The sequence below is a fragment of the Balaenoptera musculus genome, chromosome 13, assembly GCF_009873245.2.
Source record: "Balaenoptera musculus isolate JJ_BM4_2016_0621 chromosome 13, mBalMus1.pri.v3, whole genome shotgun sequence".
Lineage (NCBI taxonomy): Eukaryota > Metazoa > Chordata > Mammalia > Artiodactyla > Balaenopteridae > Balaenoptera > Balaenoptera musculus.
In genome coordinates this window covers 13,977,386-13,998,273 of record NC_045797.1, presented here as the reverse complement: position 1 = coordinate 13,998,273, position 20,888 = coordinate 13,977,386, and the positions used below count along the sequence as shown (strand labels likewise).

The window sequence follows — 20,888 nt, the reverse complement described above, 5'->3', positions numbered from 1 at the left end:
GTTCCTGATCTTAGCGGGAATGGTTTCAGTTTTTCACCATTGAGAACAATGTTGGCTGAGGGTTTGTCATATATGGCCTTTATTATGTTGAGGTAAGTTCCCTTTATGCTTACTTTCTGGAGGGTTTTTATCATAAATGGGTGTTGAATTTTGTTGAAAGCTTTTTTTGCATCTATTGAGATTGTCATATGGTTTTTATCCTTCAATTTGTTAATATGGTGTATCACATGGATTGATTTGCGTATATTGAAGAATCTGTGCATTCCTGGGATAAAACCCACTTGATCACGGTGTATGATCCTTTTAATATGCTCTTGGATTCTGTTTGCTAGTATTTTGTTGAGGATTTTTGCATCTATGTTCTTCAGAGATACTGGTCTGTAGTTTTCTTTTTTTGTGACATCTTTGTCTGGTTTTGGTATCAGCGTGATGGTGGCCTCGTAGAATGAGTTTGGGAGTGTTCCTCCCTCTGCTATATTTTGGAAGAGTTTGAGAAGGATAGGTGTTAGCTCTTCTCTAAATGTTTAATAGAAATCGCCAGTGAAGCCATCCGATCCTGGGCTTTTGTTTGTTGGAAGATTTTTAATCACAGTTTCAATTTCAGTGCTTGTGATTGGTCTGTTTATATTTTCCATTTCTTCCTGGTTCAGTCTCAGAAGGTTGTGCTTTTCTAAGAATTTGTCCACTTCTTCCACGTTGTCCATTTTATTGGCATACAGTTGCTTGTAGTAATCTCTCATGATCCTTTGTATTTCTGCAGTGTCAGTTGTTACTTCTTTTTCATTTCTAATTTTATTGATTTGAGACTTCTCCCTCTTTTTCTTGATGAGTCTAGCTAATGGTTTATCAATTTTGTTTATCTCTCAAAGAACCAGGTTTTAGTTTTATTGATCTTTGCTATCATTTCCTTCATTCCTTTTTCATATAGTTCTGATCTGATCTTTATGATTTCTTTCCTTCTGCTAACTTTGGGGGTTTTTTCGTTCTTCTTTCTCTAATTGCTGTAGGTTTAAGGTTAGGTTGTTTATTTGAGATTTTTCTTGTTTCTTGAGGTAGGATTGTACTGCTATAAACTTCCCTCCTAGAACTGCTTTTACTACATCCCATAGGTTTTGGGTCACACTGTTTTCATTGTCATTTGTTTCTAGGTATTTTTTCACTTCTTCAGTGATCTCTTGGTTATTTAGTAGCGTACTGTTTAGCCTCCATGTGTTTGTATTTTTCACAGTTTTTTTCGTCTAATTGATATCTAGTCTCAAGAGCGCTGTGGTCGGAAAATATACTTGATACGATTTCAATTTTCTTAAATTTACCAAGGCTTGATTTGTGACCCAAGATATGATTTATCCTGGAGAATGTCCCATGAGCACTTGAGAAGAAAGTGTATTCTGTTGTTTTTGGATAGAATGTCCTATAAATATCAATTAAGTCCATCTTGTTTCATGTGTCATTTAAAAGCTTGTGTTTCCTTATTTATTTTCATTTTGGATGATCTGTGCATTGGTGAAAGTGGGGTGTTAAAATCCTCTACTATTACTGTGTTACTGTCGATTTCCCCTTTTATGGCTGTTAGCATTTGCCTTATGTATTGAGGTGCTCCTATGCTGGGTGCATAAATATTCACAGTTGTTATATCTCCTTCTTGGATTGATCCCTTGATCATTATGTAGTGTCTTTCTTTTTTTCTTGTAATAGTCTTTATTTTAAAGTCTATTTTGTCTGATATGAGAATTGCTACTCCAGCTTTCTTCTGATTTCCATTTGCATGAAATACCTTCTTCCATCCCCTCACTTTCAGTCTGTATGTGTCCCTAGGTCTGAAGTGAGTCTTTGTAGACAGCATATATACAGGTCTTGTTTTTGTATCCATTCAGCCAGTCTGTCTTTTGGTTAGAGCATTTAATCCATTTACATTTAAGGCAATTATCGTTATGTATGTTCCTATTACCATTTTCTGAATTGTTTTGGGGTTTTTTTTGTAGGTCTTTTCCTTCTCTTGTGTTTCCTGCCTAGAGAAGTTCCTTTAGCATTTGCTGTAAAGCTGGTTTGGTGGTGCTGAATTCTCTTAGCTTTTGCTTGTCTGTAAAGGTTTTAATTTCTCTGTCGAATATGAATGAGATCCTTGCTGGGTAGAGTAATCTCGGGTGTAGGTTTTTCCCGTTCATCACTTTAAATATGTCCTGCCACTCCCTTCTGGCTTGCAGAGTTTCTGCTGAAAGATCAGCTGTTAACCTTATGGGGAGTCCCTTGTATGTTATTTGTTGCTTTTCCCTTACTGCTTTTAATATTTTTTCTTTGTATTTAGTTTTTGATAGTTTGATTAATATGTGTCTTGGTGTGTTTCTCCTTGGATTTATCCTGTATGGGACTCTCTGCACTTCCTGGACTTGATTGACTATTTCCTGTTACATGTTAGGGAACTGTTTGACTATTATCTCTTCAAATATTTTCTCAGTCCCTTTCTTTTTCTCTTCTTCTTCTGGGACCCCTATAATTCAAATGTTGATGCAGTTAATGTTGTCCCAGAGGTCTCTGAGACTGTCCTCAATTCTTCTCATTCTTTTTTCTTTATTCTGCTCTGTGGTAGTTATTTCCACTATTTCATCTTCCAGGTCACTTATCCGTTCTTCTGCCTCAGTTATTCTTCTATTGATTCCTTCTAGAGAATTTTTAATTTCATTTATTGTGTTGTTCGTTTGTTTGCTCTTTAGTTCTTCTAGGTCCTTGTTAAACATTTCTTGTATTTTCTCCATTCTATTTCCAAGATTTTGGATCCTGTTCACTATCGTTACTCTGAATTCTTTTTCAGGTAGAATGCCTATTTCCTCTTCATTTGTTTGGTCTGGTGGTTTTTACTTTGCTCCTTCATCTGCTGCCTATTTCTCTGTCTTATCATTTTGCTTAACTTATTGTGTTTGGGGTCTCCTTTTCGCAGGCTGCAGGTTTGCAGTTCCCGCTGTTTTTGGTGTCTGCCCCAGTGGCTAAGGTTGGCTCAGTGGGTTCTGTAGGCTTCCTGGTGGAGGGAACTGGTGCCTGTATTCTGGTGGATGAGGCTGGATCTTGCCTTTCTGGTGGGCAGGACTGAGTCCGGTGGTGTGTTTTGGGGTGTCTGTGAAGTTATGATTTTAGGCAGCGTCTCTGCTAATGGGTGGAGTTGTGTTCCTGTCTTGCTAGTTGTTTGGCATGGGGTGTCCAGCACTGGAGCTGCTGGTCGTTGAGTGGAGCTGGGTCTTGGTGTTGAGTCGGAGATCTCTGGGAGAGCTCTCGCTGATTGCTATTACATGGTTTCAGGAGGTCTCTGGTGGTCCAATGTCCTGAACTCGGCTCTCTCACCTCAGAGGCTCAGGCCTGACACCCACCGGAGCACCAAGACCCTGTCTGCCACATGGCTCCAATCTGCGGAAACTGGAACCTGGTGCACAGGTGATGGGAATACAAAATGGTGCAGCTGCTGTAGAAAACAGTCTGGCAGTTCCCACCGCTCCTTGGGAGATGGGAGACCAGCCCGGGGCCCAAGTCCTGGGAGCAGCAGGCTCACCTCTCTCCTCGTCCGGCTCCAGCCCACCTCAGCCCACCCAATTTTGCGGATGCAGAAAAACTGCATCACTCATACACTGGCAGGTGGGAATTTTAAATGGTACCACCACTCTGGACAACAGCTTGACAGTTTCTGATATGCAGCCACAAAACCCAGCAATTGTTCTACTGGCCATTTATCCCAGAGAAGTGAAGACTTATGTTCAAGCAAAAATCTACACACATTTATAGCAGCTTTATTCATAGTAGCTGATAACTGGAAACAACCCAAATATCCTTCAGGTGAATGGTTAATCAAACTGTGGTACATCCGTACCATGGAATACTACTCAGCAAGAAAAAAAAAGGAATGAACTACTGATACATGCAAAAACCTGGGTTAACTGCCAGAGAATTACACTGAGTGAAAAAAAGTCAATCTAAGGGGGTGTTGGGCAAAATAGGTGAAGGTGATTAAGAGGTACAAACTTCCAGTTATAAAATAAATAAGTCATGGGGATATAATGTACAGCACAGGGAATTATAGTCAAAAATATTGCAACAACTTTGTAGGGTGACAGACAGTTACTAGATTTATCGAGGTGATCAAGTTGTAAAGTATATAAATGTCAAATCACTATGCTGTACATCTGAAACTAGTGTAATATTATATGCCGATTATACTTCAATTAAAAAAAAAGAAGAAAAAGAGGAAAAAAAGCCAATCCCAAGAGGTTACATCCAGTCTGATTCCTATATAACATTCTTAAAATTATAAAATGAAGAACAGATTAGTGATTGCCAGATATAAGGAGGGGGTGGGGATGGGAGGGAAGTGGGTTTGGTTACAGAAGCGCAGCATGAGAGATCCCTGTAGTGATGGAAACTGGAAGCATTCTAAAGCTTGACTATATCAGTGCTGACTGCCTGGTTGTGATACCTACTTTAACTCTGCAAGATGTTACCACTGGGGAAAATGGGTAAAGGGTATACACAGAATCTTTCTATTGTTTCTTACAACTGCATATATGTGAATCTATAACTCTCTAAAAACTTAATTTAAAAAAACCTCAGAAGAGTATATAAAAACAAACAACATTATGTTTCCATGCCTGCTAGAGATACAAATGAAAAAAAAATACACATAAAAATACAAGTTCTAAAACAAACAGCCCAAACAAAAAATGGGTGGAAGATCTAAATAGACATTTCTCCAAAGGAGACAGACGGCCAAAAAGCACATGAAAAGATGCTCAACATCACTAATTATTAGAGAAATGCAAATCAAAACTACAATGAGGTATCACCTCACACCAGTCAGAATGGCCATCATCAAAAAAATCTACAAACAATAAATGCTGGAGAGGGTGTGGAGAAAGGGGAACCCTCCTACACCATTGGTGGGAATGTAAATTGGTACAGCCACTATGGAGAACAGTATGGAGGTTCCGTAAGAAAACTAAAAACAGAGCTAACATATGATCCAGCAATCCCACTCCTGGGCATATGTCTGGAGAAAAGCATAATTTGAAAAGATACATGCACCCGTATGTTCCTAGCAGCACTTTCACAATAGCCAAGACATGGGAACAACCTACATGTCCATCAACAGATGCATGGATAAAGAAGATGTGGCACATATATACAATGGAATATTACTCAGCCATAAAAAGGAACGAAATTGTTATTTGTAATGAGGTAGATGGACCTAGAGTCTGTCATACAAAGTGAAGTAAGTCAGAAAGGGAAAAATAAATACTGTATGCTAATGCACGTATATGGAATCTAAAAAAACGGTACTGGAGCCTAGTGGCAGGGCAAGAATAAAGATGCAGATGTAGAGAATGGACTTGAGGACACAGTGGGGGAAGGGTAAGCTGGGACGAAGTGAGAGAGCAACACTGACATATATACACTACCAAATGTAAAATGGACGGGAAGCTGCTGCATAGTGCAGGGAGATCAGCTCGGTGCTTTGTGATGCCCTAGAGGGGTGGGATAGGAAGGATGGGAGGGAGGCTCAAGAGGGAGCGGATATGGGGATATATGTACACATATAGCTGATTCACTTTGGTGTACAACAGAAACTAACACAACATTGTAAAGCAATTATACTCCAATAAAGATATTAAAAAAAAAAGAACCAAAAACAAATTGTAAAAAAAAAGAAAAGAAACATGTATCCCATTGTTCATTACAGCACTATGTACAATAGCGAAGACATAGAAGCAACCTAAATGTCCATCGACAGAGGAATGGACAAAGAAGATGTGGTACATATATACAGTGGAATATTACTCAGCCATAAAAAAGAACAAAATAATGCAATTTGCAGCAACATGGATGGACCTAGAGATTGTCATACTGAGTGAAGTAAGTCAGAAAGAGAAAAACAAATACCGTATGCTAACACATATATATGGAATCTAAAAAAAAAAAAAAGTCATGAAGAACCTAGGGGCAAGATGGGAATAAAGATGCAGACCTACTAGAGAATGGACTTGAGGATACGGGGAGGGGGAAGGGTAAGCTGGGACAAAGTGAGAGAGTGGCATGGACCTATATACACTACCAAATGTAAAACAGATAGCTAGTGGGAAGCAGCCGCATAGCACAGGGAGATCAGCTCGGTGCTTTGTGACCACCTAGAGGGGTGGGATAGGGAGGGTGGGAGGGAGGGAGACACAAGAGGGAAGAGATATGGGGACATATGTATATGTATAACTGATTCACTTTGTTATAAAGCAGAAACTAACACACCATTGTAAAGCAATTATACTCCAATAAAGATGTTAAAAATAAATAAATAAATAAAATAGCAAAGGAAAAAAAAGATTATCAAGGGGATGCGGGAGAAATGCACTGGGAGTTCGGGGTTCTTAGATGCAAACTACTACGTAGAGAATGGATGGACAACAAGGTCCTACTGTAGAGCACAGGGAGCTATATTCAATGTCCCAAGATAAACCATAACGGAAAGAAATATAAATAAGAATGTATATTAAAAAAAAGACTATCGGGCTTCCCTGGTGGCGCAGCGGTTGAGAATCTGCCTGCCAATGCAGGGGACACGGGTTTGAGCCCTGGTCTGGGAAGATCCCACATGCCGCAGAGCAACTAGGCCCGTGAGCCACAATTACTGAGCCTGCGCGTCTGGAGCTTGTGCTCCGCAACAAGAGAGGCCACGACAGTGAGAGGCCCGCGCACCGCGATGAAGAGTGGCCCCCGCTTGCCGCAACTAGAGAAAGCCCTCGCACAGAAACAAAGACCCAACACAGCCAAAAATAAATATAAATAAATAAAAATTTAAAAAAAAAAAAGACTATCAATAATAAAGAACAAACTATATTCATGAAATAAGAACAAGATGATTTTTTTAAAAAAAGATCAGAGAACTCTTTCCTGAAAATTAAAATTAAGACAGCTAAAATAAAGAATTCAAGAGAAGAAACAGAAAATAAAGTTGAGCAAATTTCTCAGAAAGTAGAACACAAAGAGAAATTGATGATGATAATGACAATAACATTTAGAACCTACATATACAGCAGTTACCATGTGCCAGGCACTGAATTAAGTCTCACAACTATCCTATGAGGCAGGTACTATGATTATTTCCAAAGTGAAAACAGGAAAGATAAAAAAATTAAAGGATCAGTCTGGGAAATCTAACAACTGACTAAAATCTTTTCTAACAACTCACTAAAATCTTTTCCTTTCAGAAAGAAATAGAAAATATAGTGGAAACGAAATGAACACATCAACATACCCAAGAACTGAAGGACCAAGGAACAGAAGGAATAGAACCGTTGCTTTTTAGAAACCCATATCGAAATATCTGCAGATGAAATTATATGATGTCTTGGATTTCCAGGGGAAAATATAGGGAGAAGGCGGGGATACAGATGAAGTAAGACCAGCCAAGATTCTTGGATAGGCGTATTAATTTTGACGTATCCGTTAAGATATGAGTGGAAATGCCAACTATACACTGATAAAGTCAGGCCTGAAGATAAAGATTTGGAAATCAATGGCATTTAAAGGCACGAGGTTAGATGAGATCACCTATAGGGAGAGAGGAAAGATGGAAAAGAGCAGAGGATCTAGAACAGAGCCCTAGAGTATTTTAACATACAAGTATCAAATAGCAGATATTTTACTTTTCAGGTGTGATAAAGCCACAATATAATATATATTTGAAACAACATAATATATTATTATGGATGTATATTTAAAGGATAACAGGCTCTTGACATATGTTGTTTATGTTTACAGTTATGTTCATTACTGAAAGTACATGCTGTAGGAGAAGAGATATTTTTCATGTAGATTAATGAATATTTGTGAGCTATAACTCCTTGAAAAGATATTTTGGAATCAGTACACAGGAAGAAAAGGTGAACAGAAGAGACTGGTCAAGCCCAATAGTTCCCAGGGAAATGTTATAACATTTCTCAAAAATTAAAAAGTCTGACAAAGGTTGGTGGAAAGGTATGGAAAAAAGAACTCTTATCCGCTGCTGGTGGGAATACAAATTTGTCTCTTTGGAGAACAATTTTGCAATTCTAGCAAAATTTAAACACAGCTATTTTTAACCCAGCAGTTCTACTTCTGAGTATATAACTGTCCTAAAGAAACACATGTGTAAAAGTGAAAAGACATTCACAGCAGCACTGTTAGTAATAGCAAAAATTGAAAACAGCCTAAATGTCCATCAACAGGGAAGAGAAAAATAAAATGTGATACATTCACAGGATGGAATACCACCCAGGAGTTAAAAACATATTTATTTATCATATCAAACTATATTTATCATTATATCAATATATTTATCAAAATATATTTATCATCTTATCAAAATATATTTATCATTATATTTATGGGTATATTTCAACAGGACAATGATAAATGGGAAAAAACATGCAGAATGGTACACATAGTATAATACCATTTATACAGATTTTAATATTCATGATAGTGGTTACCTCTGAGGAGGCTGAAAGAGAAGGGAATGGAACTGCGAAGGTGTATTAAAGAAGCTTCAACTTTAGTAATACTGCTTTCTTTTACAATATAAAAACTGAGGCGGGGGGGAAGGGGGGGTGGGATGAATTGGGAGATTGGGATTGACATATATACAATCTTGATACTATGTATAAAATAGATAACTAATGTGAATCTACTGTATAGCACAGGGGACTCTACTCAATGCTGTGGTGTGGTGACCTAAATGGGAAGGCAATCTAAAAAACAGTGGATATATATATAGGTATGACTGATTCACTTTGCTGTACAGCAAGAAACTAACACAACATTGTAAAGCAATTATACTCTAATAAAAATTAATTTTAAAAAAACTGAGGCAAATATAACAAAAATGTCAAATTGTATTGGTTCTCAGCAACAGTGACGTGACTGGACAGTTATTTGCTGGTTTGGGCCTCTCCACATGATCTTTCATCCCAGGCCTCTTCATTTTAGTGTAAGGATCTAGAAATATTCAAAGACGATGAGACGTATCTTTATAGAATATTTATTTTCTCTGAAGCAAGGAGAAGTTAGAAAGGACTCCCCGCCTTGGGTCCCCAGTGAAGTCCTGGGTCCTAACTGAGGCTCTGTTAAGCTGTGTCTGGTCAACTCATTGATCCACCTTGGACTTCCCTTGATATAAATGTGTTTCAACTTTTCTGCCCCAGCCTACCTGACGGATAAGATAAATTCTCATTAGCAAATAAATCCAATTGATTAATTTAGTTTGTTTTTTAAGGTATTAAAAACTATATTATGAAAATAGCAGATGTTCATAGTAGAACAATGCAAGGGCAGGTTAAATGAAAAGTTAGTGTTCTTTCTCTACTCTCACTTCTTTGTTCTAGCTCCACAGATGTAACCACTATTAGCTTTTTGTATAGCCTTCTAGCAACTTTCTTAAAATATATCATTTAAAAATAAAAAAAATTAAATTGATAGTTCACATGTATGCTGAATACCCAATACAGGGCCTGCAGGTTCCTAAGATGTAAGAAAGCATTAGGTTGAGAGTCAGAGATGAGGCAGAAAAGGAGGTGAGTGAAAGCCAAAGACAAACTTAGACTATTTAAAATCCTGCCTGTGGCAACTCTGGGCCTAGGGCAGAAGAAACTCTTTCCTTCATCCTCCCTCTAAGGTGTGGGTGCACTTCTTATGCCTATGACTCAACCCTCAGGTCACTTTACAACACTTTTCACATGAGGAAATACAGTCTAAATTCTAAACAAGTACATTTAGATGGAGATTTTCCCGTTATTTCAACAACACTGGCAAAAGAAAATGAGTAACAATAAAATAAAAATCAGAGTAGTAAGTATATTTTGCTTTTGTACAACACCCCAATTAAGACAATGTAAAGAATAAAAGCCAATGCTAAGACTGTCCTTCCTATTCAAGGAAACCAGTGTTATAATAACGGCAAGAGCATCAGCTAATGATGTGGCTGTAAGGTACTGCTGTCTTACCCAGCTGGTTCTTCATCCCCATGAGCACGGAGTTCATGTGTGCTTTGGATGCATAGAGCTTGCTCACGGTCTTCCTTGACCTGATCATCTCCTTGGCCAGAACCACACAGACATCCTTCTGACCCTTCTTGGCAGCATCTTTCACAGATCGTTTCACTTTTTCTTCTTCTCTTTGGATATCTAAATTTAGAACATAAGACAGAACATCAAAAAATTAAGGGTAAACCAGGAGAGTTATTGGCAATGAAATCTGTACTTACTGTGATATAAATGTATCTATTAAACAGGAAAACAGATAGGAGGATATAAACTAAATAAGAATAATTAATGTGGTTGGTATACACTACTTCTGGAAACAACATTAAAGTAATGTAAGAGTAAACAGAAAAGTAAATCCTATTATACTAGACAAAATTTCAAAACTGCTTTTGCAAGCCCATTCTAACACCTGTTGGTACTGGTACTAAGGAACTTTAAAAATACTGTAAATGCGGGGAATTCCCTGGTGGTCCAGTGGTTGGACTCAGTGCTTCACTGCCATGGCCCTGGGTTCAATCCCTGGTTGGGGAACTCACATCCTGCAAGCCGCATGGCGTGGCCAAAAAAAAAAAAAAGAATACTGTAAATGAATTCCAGAGTTTGCTCTCATAATCAATAAGTAGTATTCCCACAATTACAGGAGTACAATCTCAGTACATTTATTAATGATTTATAAAAACCTACAACTAAAGGAAAGCCTGAACATACTAAAAGTATCACATCAGTATCAACTAGAGGTAAGATATGTCTATGTTACGTGCTTTATGATTAGTAGAGATTTTTTCCAATTCTGGTAAAATATACATAACATCAAATTTACCATCCTAACCATTTTTAAGTACACAGTTCAGTGGTATTAAGTACATTCATATTGTTGTGAACCATCACCACCACCCGTCTCCAGAACTCTTTACGGCTTTCAACACTGAAACTCAAAGCCTTTAAATAATAACTCCCTATTCCCTCCTCCCACCAGCCCCTGGCAAATACCATTCCATTTCCTGTCTTTATGAATCTGACTACTCTAGGTACCTTATGTAAGAGGAATCCTACAGTATTTTTTTTGTGTGTGTGTGACTGGCTTATTTAACTTAGCATAAAGTCTTCAAGGTTCAGCCATGTTGGAGCATGTATCAGACACCCTGCTTTTTAAAGGCCGAATATTCCATTGCATATATATACCAAATTTTGTTTATCCATTCAGCTATCGACAGACACTTGGGTTGCTTTCACAACCTTTAGCTATCATGAGTAATGCTGCTATGAACATGAGTGTACAAGTATCTTTTTGAGACCCTGCTTTCAAATCATTTGTGTATATACTTATATTACCATAGACCACGTGGCTTAAAAAATATGAATTTATTTCTCATAGTTCTGGAAGCTGCGAAGTCCAAGATCAGGGTTCCTAGTGAGAACCTACTTCCTGGTTTGCAGGTGAATGCCTTCTCGCTGTATCTTCACAGGGCAGAGTTCACCTCTTGTCTCTCCTCTTATAAGGGCACTAATACCATTCATAAGGGCTACACCCTCATGACCTAATTACCTCCCAAAGGCCCCACCTCCAAATACCATCACATTGGGATTAGGGCTTCGATGTATGAAATTTAGGGGCACACAAACATTCAGTCTATAGCATTCTGCCTCTGCCTACCCCCACCACAATTTATGTCCTTCTCATATGCAAAATGCGTTCATTCCATCCCAACAGCCTCAAAAGTCTTAACTCATTCCAGCATCAACTTTAATGTTTAAGTCCAAAGTCTCATCTAAATATTCTCTAAATCAGATATGGTTGGGACCTGAGGTATGATTCAACCTGAGGCAAAATTCTTCTCCAGCTATGAATCTATGACAGGCATAGAATAGTCATTCTTACTCCAAAAGAAAAAAACAGGAAAGAAGGAAGGGGTGACAGGTCCCAAGCAAGTCCAAAACCTAGCAAGGCAAACTCCATGAGCTCTTAAGACTCAAGAATAATCCACTGTGAGTAGAGTCACAGAGGTAGAAAACAAACTTATGGTTACCAGGGGATGGCGGGGCGGGGTGGGGAAGGGAGGATAAATTGGGAGATTGGGATGGACACACTACTATATATAAAGTAGATAACTAATAAGAACCTGCTGTATAGCACAGGTAACTCTACTCAATACTCTGTAATGGACTATATGGGAAAAGAATCTATAAAAAAAAGAGTGTACATATGTATATGTATAACTGATTCACTTTGCTGTACAGCAGAAACTAACACAACACTGTAAATCAACTATACTCCAATAAAAAACAAGCAAACAAACAAGAAAAATAAGAATAAACCTCTCTGGTTTGATATTCTGACTTTCAGACCCACAAGGGTGGCAATGTCACCACCATGGCTGGTGGGGTACCACCATGCTGCAGCTTTCTGTGGGGGCCCCACCCAAGCTGAGGCTCTGTCAGGTAAGGGGTCTTTGCTTGGAGGCAGCCTAGCATATATAGGAACTGAGGTAGTGGCCCTGATGACGTCTGAATCAGATTTGGGGACATTCTTTCCTTTCCCTGAAGAAAAGTGCAAGTTAAAAGCCTAAGTTTTACTGTCTTGTCCTGTAAAATCTAAGTCAGACAGCCTTCCTTTATTCTGACCTGGATCCATCTCCATCAGTTCAGACTGGCAGTGATCTCTCTGGAGTAGCTGATAAAATCCATAGGTCACACCCATACTAATCTTCTTATCAAATGGTCAGTCAGATAGGTCAGCCATACACTTGGTGTCTTCTGAACCAGCTTTCTCAGTTTTGCAATATGGACAAACAGAGATGATTCCAAATTTCTAAGTTCTGGTTCCACTTTGCTTAACAATTCCTTCTTCATTTCTCTCTCCTCACATTTTACTATAAGTAGTCAGGAAGAACCATGCCACTCCTCCTATATTTTGCTTAGAAATCTCCTCAGCTAAACACACAATTTCATTGTTTGCAAGTTCTAATTTCCACAAAACAGTAGACCCTGAACACACTTCAGCCAAGTTCTTTGCCACTTTATCAAGAATTGCCTTTTCGCCACTGTCCAATAACATGTTTCTCATTTCCGTTTGAGATCTCATCAGAACGGCCTTTACCATCCGTACTTCTGCTAACATTATGTACATGGTTATTTATGTGTTCTCTAAGAAGATGGAGGCTTTCTCTCCAGCTCTCTGTTTTTTTCCCTTAAGCCCTCACCAGAATCACCTTTAAAGGTCCACTCCTGGCAAACTAGGGTTTTGCTAGTATGCAACTCGAAATTCTTCTAGCCTCCACCTATTAACCTAGTTCCAAAGCTACTTCCACATTTTATGTGTTTGTTACAGTTTCTTGGTACCAATATCTGTATTAGATTAGTCAGGCTGTTGTAATAAAAATACCATAGATTAGGTGGCTTAAACAACAGAAATTTATTTCACAGTTCTGGAAGCTGGGAAGTCCAATATCAAGGTGCTGGCAAATTCAGTTGCTGATGGAAGCCCCCTTTTCCTGGTTTGCAGATGGATGCCTTTTTGCTGTGTCCTCTCACATGGAGGGCAAATATTATTTGTCTTGTGTCTCTTCTGGTAACAGCACTAATCTCGTTCATGAGGGCTCCACCTTCATGGCCTAATTACTTGCTAAAAGCACCCCCTGCCCCCCACCAAATGCTATCACATTGGAGATTAGGGCTTCAACACATGAACTTGGGAAGGACACAAATCTTCGGCCCACAGCAATACTCGAAACTGGAATTTCTGGATCACATGGTAATTCTATTTTTAACCTTTTGAGGAACAGCTATCTGTTTTCCACAGCTGCTGCACCATTTTACATTCCTGCCAGCAGTGATCAATGGTTCTAACTTCTCCACATCCTTTGCCAACATTTGTTACTTTATGTTTTGATTGATAGCAGCCATCCTAATGGGTATAAGGTGGTAGCACATCCTGATTTTGATTTATATTTCCCTAATGATTAGTGATGTTGAGTATCTTTTCATGTGCTTACTGACCACTGGTATGTTTTCTTCAAAAAATATTCTATAGACTTCAAAGTCTGTTCAAGTCCTTTGTCCATTTTTGAATAGGGCTTTTTTTTTTTTTTAATATTTATTTGGATGCACCAGGTCTTAGTTGTGGCACACGGGATCTTCATTGTGGTGTGCAGGATCTTTAGTTGCAGCACGTGGGGTCTTTAGTTGCAGCGTGTGGCATCTTTTAGTTGTGGCATGCAGGATCTTTTAGTTGCGGCATGTGGGATCTAGTTCCCTGACCAGGGATCGAACCCGGGCCCCCATTATTGGGAGTGTGCAATCTTAACCACTGGACCACCAGGAAAGTGCCTGAAGAGGGCTTTTTTAAGTTGAGTTTTACGAGGTCAGTTCTATGTATATTCTGCAAATATTTTCTCCCAATCTATGGGTTGCCCTTTTATTGTTTTCTCTTTTTACTGTGTCTTTTGATTCACAAACTTTTAAATTTTCATGAAGTCTATGTGGTCTGTTATACTTTTTTGTTGCCTGTGGCTTTCGGGTCATATCCAAGAAATCATTGCCAAACCCAATGTCATGAAGCTATGGCCCTAGTTTCTTCTAGGAGTTTTCTAGTTTTAGCTTTTACATTTAGGTCTCTGATCCATTTTTAATTAATTTCCATATATGGTTTTAGGTAAGGGTCCAAACTCATTCTTTTGCATGTGGAAATCCGGTTTACATAGCACCATTTGTCGAGAAGGCTGTCTTTTCCTCACTGAATGGTCCTCACATATATTTGACCATATACGTGAGGGTTGATTTCTGGGCTCTCTATTCTATTTCACTGGTCTTTATGACTGTCTTCATGCCAGTAGCATACTGGTTTTATTTAGACAGTTTTGTAGAAAGTTTTTTTCCTTACAGTTTTATTGAGATATAACTGACATACAGCACTGTATAAGTTTAAGGTACACAGCATGATGACTTACTGACATACATCATGAAATGATGATCACAGTAAGTTAACATCCATCATCATATAGATAGAAAATAAAACACAGAAAAAATATTTCTTCCTTGTGATGAGAACTCAGGATTTACTCTCTTAACAGCTTTCAAATATAACCTACAGCAGTGTTCATTATATTCATCCTGTCATACATTACATCCCTAGTACTTATCTATCTTATACTGCAAGTTTGTACCTTTTGACCACCTTCATCCAATTCTCACTCTCCCCAAACCCCAACTCTGGTGACCACAAATCTGATCTCTTTTTCTATGAGTTTGTTTGTGTTTTTTTGAACTATAATTGACCTACATGACTATGATAGTTCCTGGTGTACAGCACAGTGATTTGGTATTTTTGTATATTACAAAATGATCACCACAATAAGTCTAGTTACCATCCATCATCATATAATGATACTATATTATTATTGACTATATTCCCCACTCTGTACATTTCACCTCTGTGACTCATTTATTTTGTAACTGGAAGTCTGTACCTCTCAATCCCCCTCACCTATTTCACTCATTTACCTGCGCCCCTCCCCTCTGGCAACCACCCGTTTGTTCTCTGTATCAATAAAGGTTTCTGTTTTGCTATGTTTGTTCATTTGTTTTGTTTTTTAGATTCCAAGTACAAGTGAAATCATATGGTATTTTCTTTCTGTCTTAATTTCCCTTAGCATAATACCCTCTAGGTCCATCCAGGTTGTCACAAACAAGATTTCATTCCTTTTTATGGTTGAGTAGTATTCTAGCTAATATATGTATATACACACACATCTTTATCCATTCATCTATCAGGGGCACTTAGGTTGCTTCCATATCTTGGCTACTGTGAGTAATGCTGCAATAATCATAGGAGTGAATATATCTTTTCAAATTAGTGTTTTTGTTTTCTTTGGAAAAATACCTAGAAGTATAACTGCTGGATCATATGGTAGTTCTAATTTTTTGAAGAACCTCCATGCTGTTTTCTGCAGTTGTTGCACCAATTTACATTCCCACCAATGCTGCACAAGGGCTCCCTATTCTCCACATCCTAATCCAACACTTGTTTGTTGTCTTTTTAATAATAGCCATTCTCACAGGTGTGAGATGGTATCTCACTCTGGTTTTGATTTGCATTTCCCTGATGATTAGTGATGCTGAGCATCTTTTCTTGTGTCTGTTGGCCATCTGTATGTCTTCTTTGGAAAAATGCCTATTCAGGTTCTCTGCCCATTTTTAAATCAGTTTTATTGCCTATTTGAGGTCTTCTGTGTTTCCATATAAATTTTAGAATTATTTGTTCAGTGAAAAATGCCACTGGAATTCTGCTACGTACTGAAATGAATCTATAGATGGCTTTGAGTAGTATGGCTATTTTAATAACATTAATTCTTCAAATCCATGAGCATGGTATATCTTTCCATTTGTTTCTGTCATCTTCAGTTTATTTCATCAGTGTCTTATAGTTTTCTGAGTACAAGTTTTTTACCTCCTTGGTTAGATTTACTCCTAGGTATTTTATTCTTTCTGATGCAATTGTAAATGGAACTGTTTTCTTAATTTCTCTTTCTGACAGTTTGTTGTTAGTGTAAGAAACACAACAGATTTCTCTGCATTAATTTTGTATCCTACAACTTTACTGAATTCATTTATTATTTCTAATAGTTATTTGGTGGCATCTTCAGGATTTTCTACACATAGTATCATGTCATCTTCAAATAGTAACAGTTTTACTTCTTCGTTTCTAATTTGGATTCCTTTTATTTCTTTTTCTGGTCTGACTGCATGGCTAGGACTTCCAATGCTATGTTAAATAAACAGGGCAAGAGTGGGCATCTTTGTCTTGTTCCTGATCTTAGAGGAAATGCTTTCAGCTTTTCAACCTTGAGTATGATGTTGGCTATAGGTTTGTCATACATGGCCTTTATTATGTTGAGTGATGCTCCCTCTTTTCTCACTTTGTTGAGAGTTTTAATCATAAACAGATGTTGAATTTTGTCAGAAGCTTTTTCTGTATCTATTGAGATGGTTGTATGATTTTTATTCTTCAGTTTATTAATGTGGTATATCACAATGTCTAATTTGCATAAACGGAACCATCCTTCCATCCTTGGATAAATGCCACTTGATCATGGAGTATGATCCTTTTAAATGTACTGTTGAATTTGTTTGCTAATATTTTGTTGAGAATTTTTGCATCTATGTTCATCAGTGATATTGGCCTGTACTTTTCTATTTTGTGTGTGATATCTTTGTCTGGTTTTGATATCAGGGTGATGCTGGCCTCTTAGAATGAGTATGGAAGTGTTCCTTCCTATTCACATTTTTGGAATAGTTTGGTTTTTTTTATTTTGTTGATGTGGTGTATTACATTGATTGATTTTCATAGGTGAACCATCCTTGCATTCCAGGAATAAATCCCAGTTGGTCATGGTGTATAATCCTTTTTTTTTTTTAGACATCTTTATTGTAGTATAATTGCTTTACAATGTATAATCCTTTTGAATCCTGTTTGCTTGTATTTTGTTGAGGACTTTTGCATCAGTGTTCATAAGGAGTATTGGTCTGTAGTTTTCTCTTCCCATAGTGTCTTTGTCTGGCTTTGCTATGGGAAATGCTGTCCTTAGAGAACAAGTTAGATAGTGTTCCCTTTTCTTCAATTTTCTGAAGAAGTATGAGAAAGACTGGTGTTAGTTCTTTAGATGTTTAGTAGAAATCACCAGTGAATACATCAGGTCTAGGACTTTTCTTTGTTGGGAGAGATTTTTGATTACTAATTTAATCCCAAGAGTTATAAGTCTATTCAGATTTTCTATTGGTGTTTCAGTATTGGTAGATTTTGTAATTCTATGAATTTGTCCATTTCATCTAAATTATCCAATTTTTTTAGTGTACAATTGTTCATAGTACTCTCTTACATTTTTTATTTCTGTAGAATCATAGTAGTGCTCCAACTGTCATTTCTGATTTTAGGAATTTGATTCCCTCTCCCTCTCCCTCCTCCTCCCTTCTTCCCTCCCTGCCACCATCAATCTAGCTAAAGTTTTATCAGTTTTGTTGCTTTTTTGAAGAACTCACTTTAGGTTTCTTTGATTTTTCTCTCCTGCTTTTCTAGTCTTTATTTCTTTTTCTCTGATCTAATCTTTCTTATTTCCTTCTTTTTGTTAGCTTTAGGTTGAGTTTTTTCTTTTTTCTAATTCTGTAAGTTGTAAAGTTAGGTTGTTGATTGATATCTTTCTTCTTTTTTAATGTAAAGCATCTTTATAGCTATAATTTCCCTATGAGCTTTTGCTGCATCCCTAAAGTTTTGATATATAGTGCTGTGGTTTTCACTCATCTCTAAGTATTTTCTCATTTTCCTTCTTATTTTTTAAAAACTGATTGAGACTTGGTTTTTGGCCCAACATGTGGTCTATCCTGGAGAATGTACCATGTGCACTTAAGAATGTGTATTCTGTTGCTGTTGCATTGAGTATTCTGCATATGTCTATTCTGTATATGTCTATTAGTATTCTGTATATGTCTATTAGTTCATTATAGTGTTGTTCAAGTCCTCTTATCTTTATTTATTTTCTGTCTGGTTGTTATATCCAATTTTGGGAATGGGTTATTAAAATCTTCAACTATTGTTATAGATCTACTTCCCTTCATATATTTTGACCATCTATTATTAGATGCATAGATTACATCTTACTGTATTAAAACTTGTATTAACATATAATGTCCTTCTTTGACTCTTGGAATCTTTTCTAATTTTAAGTTTATTTTGTGTTATATCAATACAGCAATCTCCACTCTTTTGGTTACTATTTCCATGGAATATCTTTTTCCTTCCTTTCACTTTCAACCTATTTGTATCTTAGTATACATTAGGGTCATTTTGCCCCCATTCTGCCAAACTCTGTCTTTCAATTGGAGAGTTTAATTCATTTACATTTAAAGTAATTACTGATGAGGAGGAGCTTAATTCTGCCATGTTGCAATTTTTTTCTGTAGGTCTTACAGCTTTTTTGTCCTTCATTTCCTGCATTAATGTCTTCTTTTGTGTTTATCTGTTTCTTTTCTTTTCTTTTTTTTTTTTAAAGGGAACGCTATTTATTTATTTATTTATTTTGGCTGTGTTAGGTCTTCATTTCTGTGCAAGGGCTTTCTCTAGTTGTGGCGAGCAGGGGCCACTCTTCATCGCAGTGCACGGGCCTCTCACTGTCACGGCCTCTCTTGTTGCGAAGCACAAGCTCCAGACGCACAGGCTCAGCAGTTGTGGCTCACGGGCCTAATTGCTCTGCGGCATGTGGGATCTTTCCAGATCAGGGCTCGAACCCGTGTCCCCTGCGTTGGCAGGCAGATTCTCAACCACTGTGCCACCAGGGAAGCCCTGTTTCTTTTCTTATGGTGAAACTTCAAGTCCCTTTTCATTTGCTTTAGTGTATAATTTATATCTACCTTCTTTGTGATTACCATGGTGAATGCACTTAATATCCTAAAGTTATAACACTAATTTGAATTTATATGAGCTTACCTTTAATAGTATGCAAAAACTTTACTTCTATACAGCTCTGTCCCCATCCCCATACAGCTTCTGATGTCACAAAAGCACATCTTTCTGCACTAATGTGTTCAAAAATATAGCTTAATTTTTAAAAAATGCACATGCCTCCTAAATCATGTGAAAACAAAAAATGAAGTTACAAGAATATTACCTTTTATAATTGCCCATGTATTTACCTTTAATGGAGGTATTTATTTTTTCATATGGTTTCCAGTTACTGTCTACAGTCCTTTAATTTCAACCTTAAGTACAGACACCCTTTAGCATTTCTTCCCAGGCAGGTCTAGTGGTAACAAACTCCCATAGCTTTTGTTTAAGTGGGAATGTCAAAATTTTGCCTTTGTTTTGCTGGGTATAGGATTCTTGGTGTATAGGTATCTTCTTTCAGCATTTGAATATATCAACCCACTGTCTTCTGGCCCTCAACATTTCTGATGAGAAATCTGCTGAAAATCTTATTCAGGATCCCTTGTATGTGGCAGGTCATTTCTTCCTGCTTTAAACATTCTCTCTTTGTCCTTCTATAGTTCGATTATAATGTGCCTTGGCACGGGTCTCTGAGTTTATTCTACGTTAGAGTGTGTGGACTTTCTTGGATGATTATATTCATGTTTTTTATGAAATTTGTTAAGTTTTTGTCTTTATTTCTTCAAATAATCTCTCTTCCCCCTTTTCTCTTTCCTTTCCTTCTGGGACTCCCACAATGTGTATGTTGCTCCAATTGATGCTGTCCAACAGGTCCCTTAGGCTCTGTTTGCTTCAAAGTTTTTTCCTTCTGTTCCTCAGACTTGAACATTTCAACTGTATTATTTTCAAGTTCACTAATTCTTCTGCCTGCTCAAATCGGCTTCTGAATAACTTTAGCAATTTTTAAAATTTCAGTTATACCTTTCAGCTGTAGAATTTCTTTTTGGCTTTTTTTCATGTTTTCTATCTCTTTACTGATACTTCCATTTTGTTTATACATCATTTTCTTGACTTTGTCCACATCTTTCTTTAGTTCTTTGCATATTTTTAAGATCACTGTTTTAAAGTCTTTATTTAGTAAATCTGTCACCTAGTCTTTTTCAGGGACATTTTCTATTCATTTCTTTTCCTTTCAATGGGCCATACTTTCCTGTTTCTTTGTATGCCTTGTGATCTTGTTGTTGTTACTGCTGAAAACTGGACATTTAAACTTTTTAAGATGATAACTTTGGAAACCAGATTCTCCCACTTCCCCAGGGTTTGATATGGTTGTTTTGTTTTGCTTTATTGCTGGATGGTGTCTCTGTACTGGAGATCATCCTGAGGTGTAAAGTTAGCCTTCTCAGGTCTTTTCAGAGCCTGTGTATTTC

General features: G+C 37.4%; 1 protein-coding gene across 1 annotated transcript in view; it reads right to left on the bottom strand.

Moving 5' to 3' along the window:
* CHMP3 (charged multivesicular body protein 3) overlaps positions 1-20,888 on the bottom strand; it is a 79,378-nt gene that overhangs the window by 10,813 nt on the left and 47,677 nt on the right. The window contains exon 3 of the mRNA XM_036872867.1: positions 10,008-10,187. Within this exon, the coding sequence (XP_036728762.1) occupies positions 10,008-10,187 (180 nt within the window). The remainder of the gene's footprint in view (positions 1-10,007; positions 10,188-20,888) is intronic.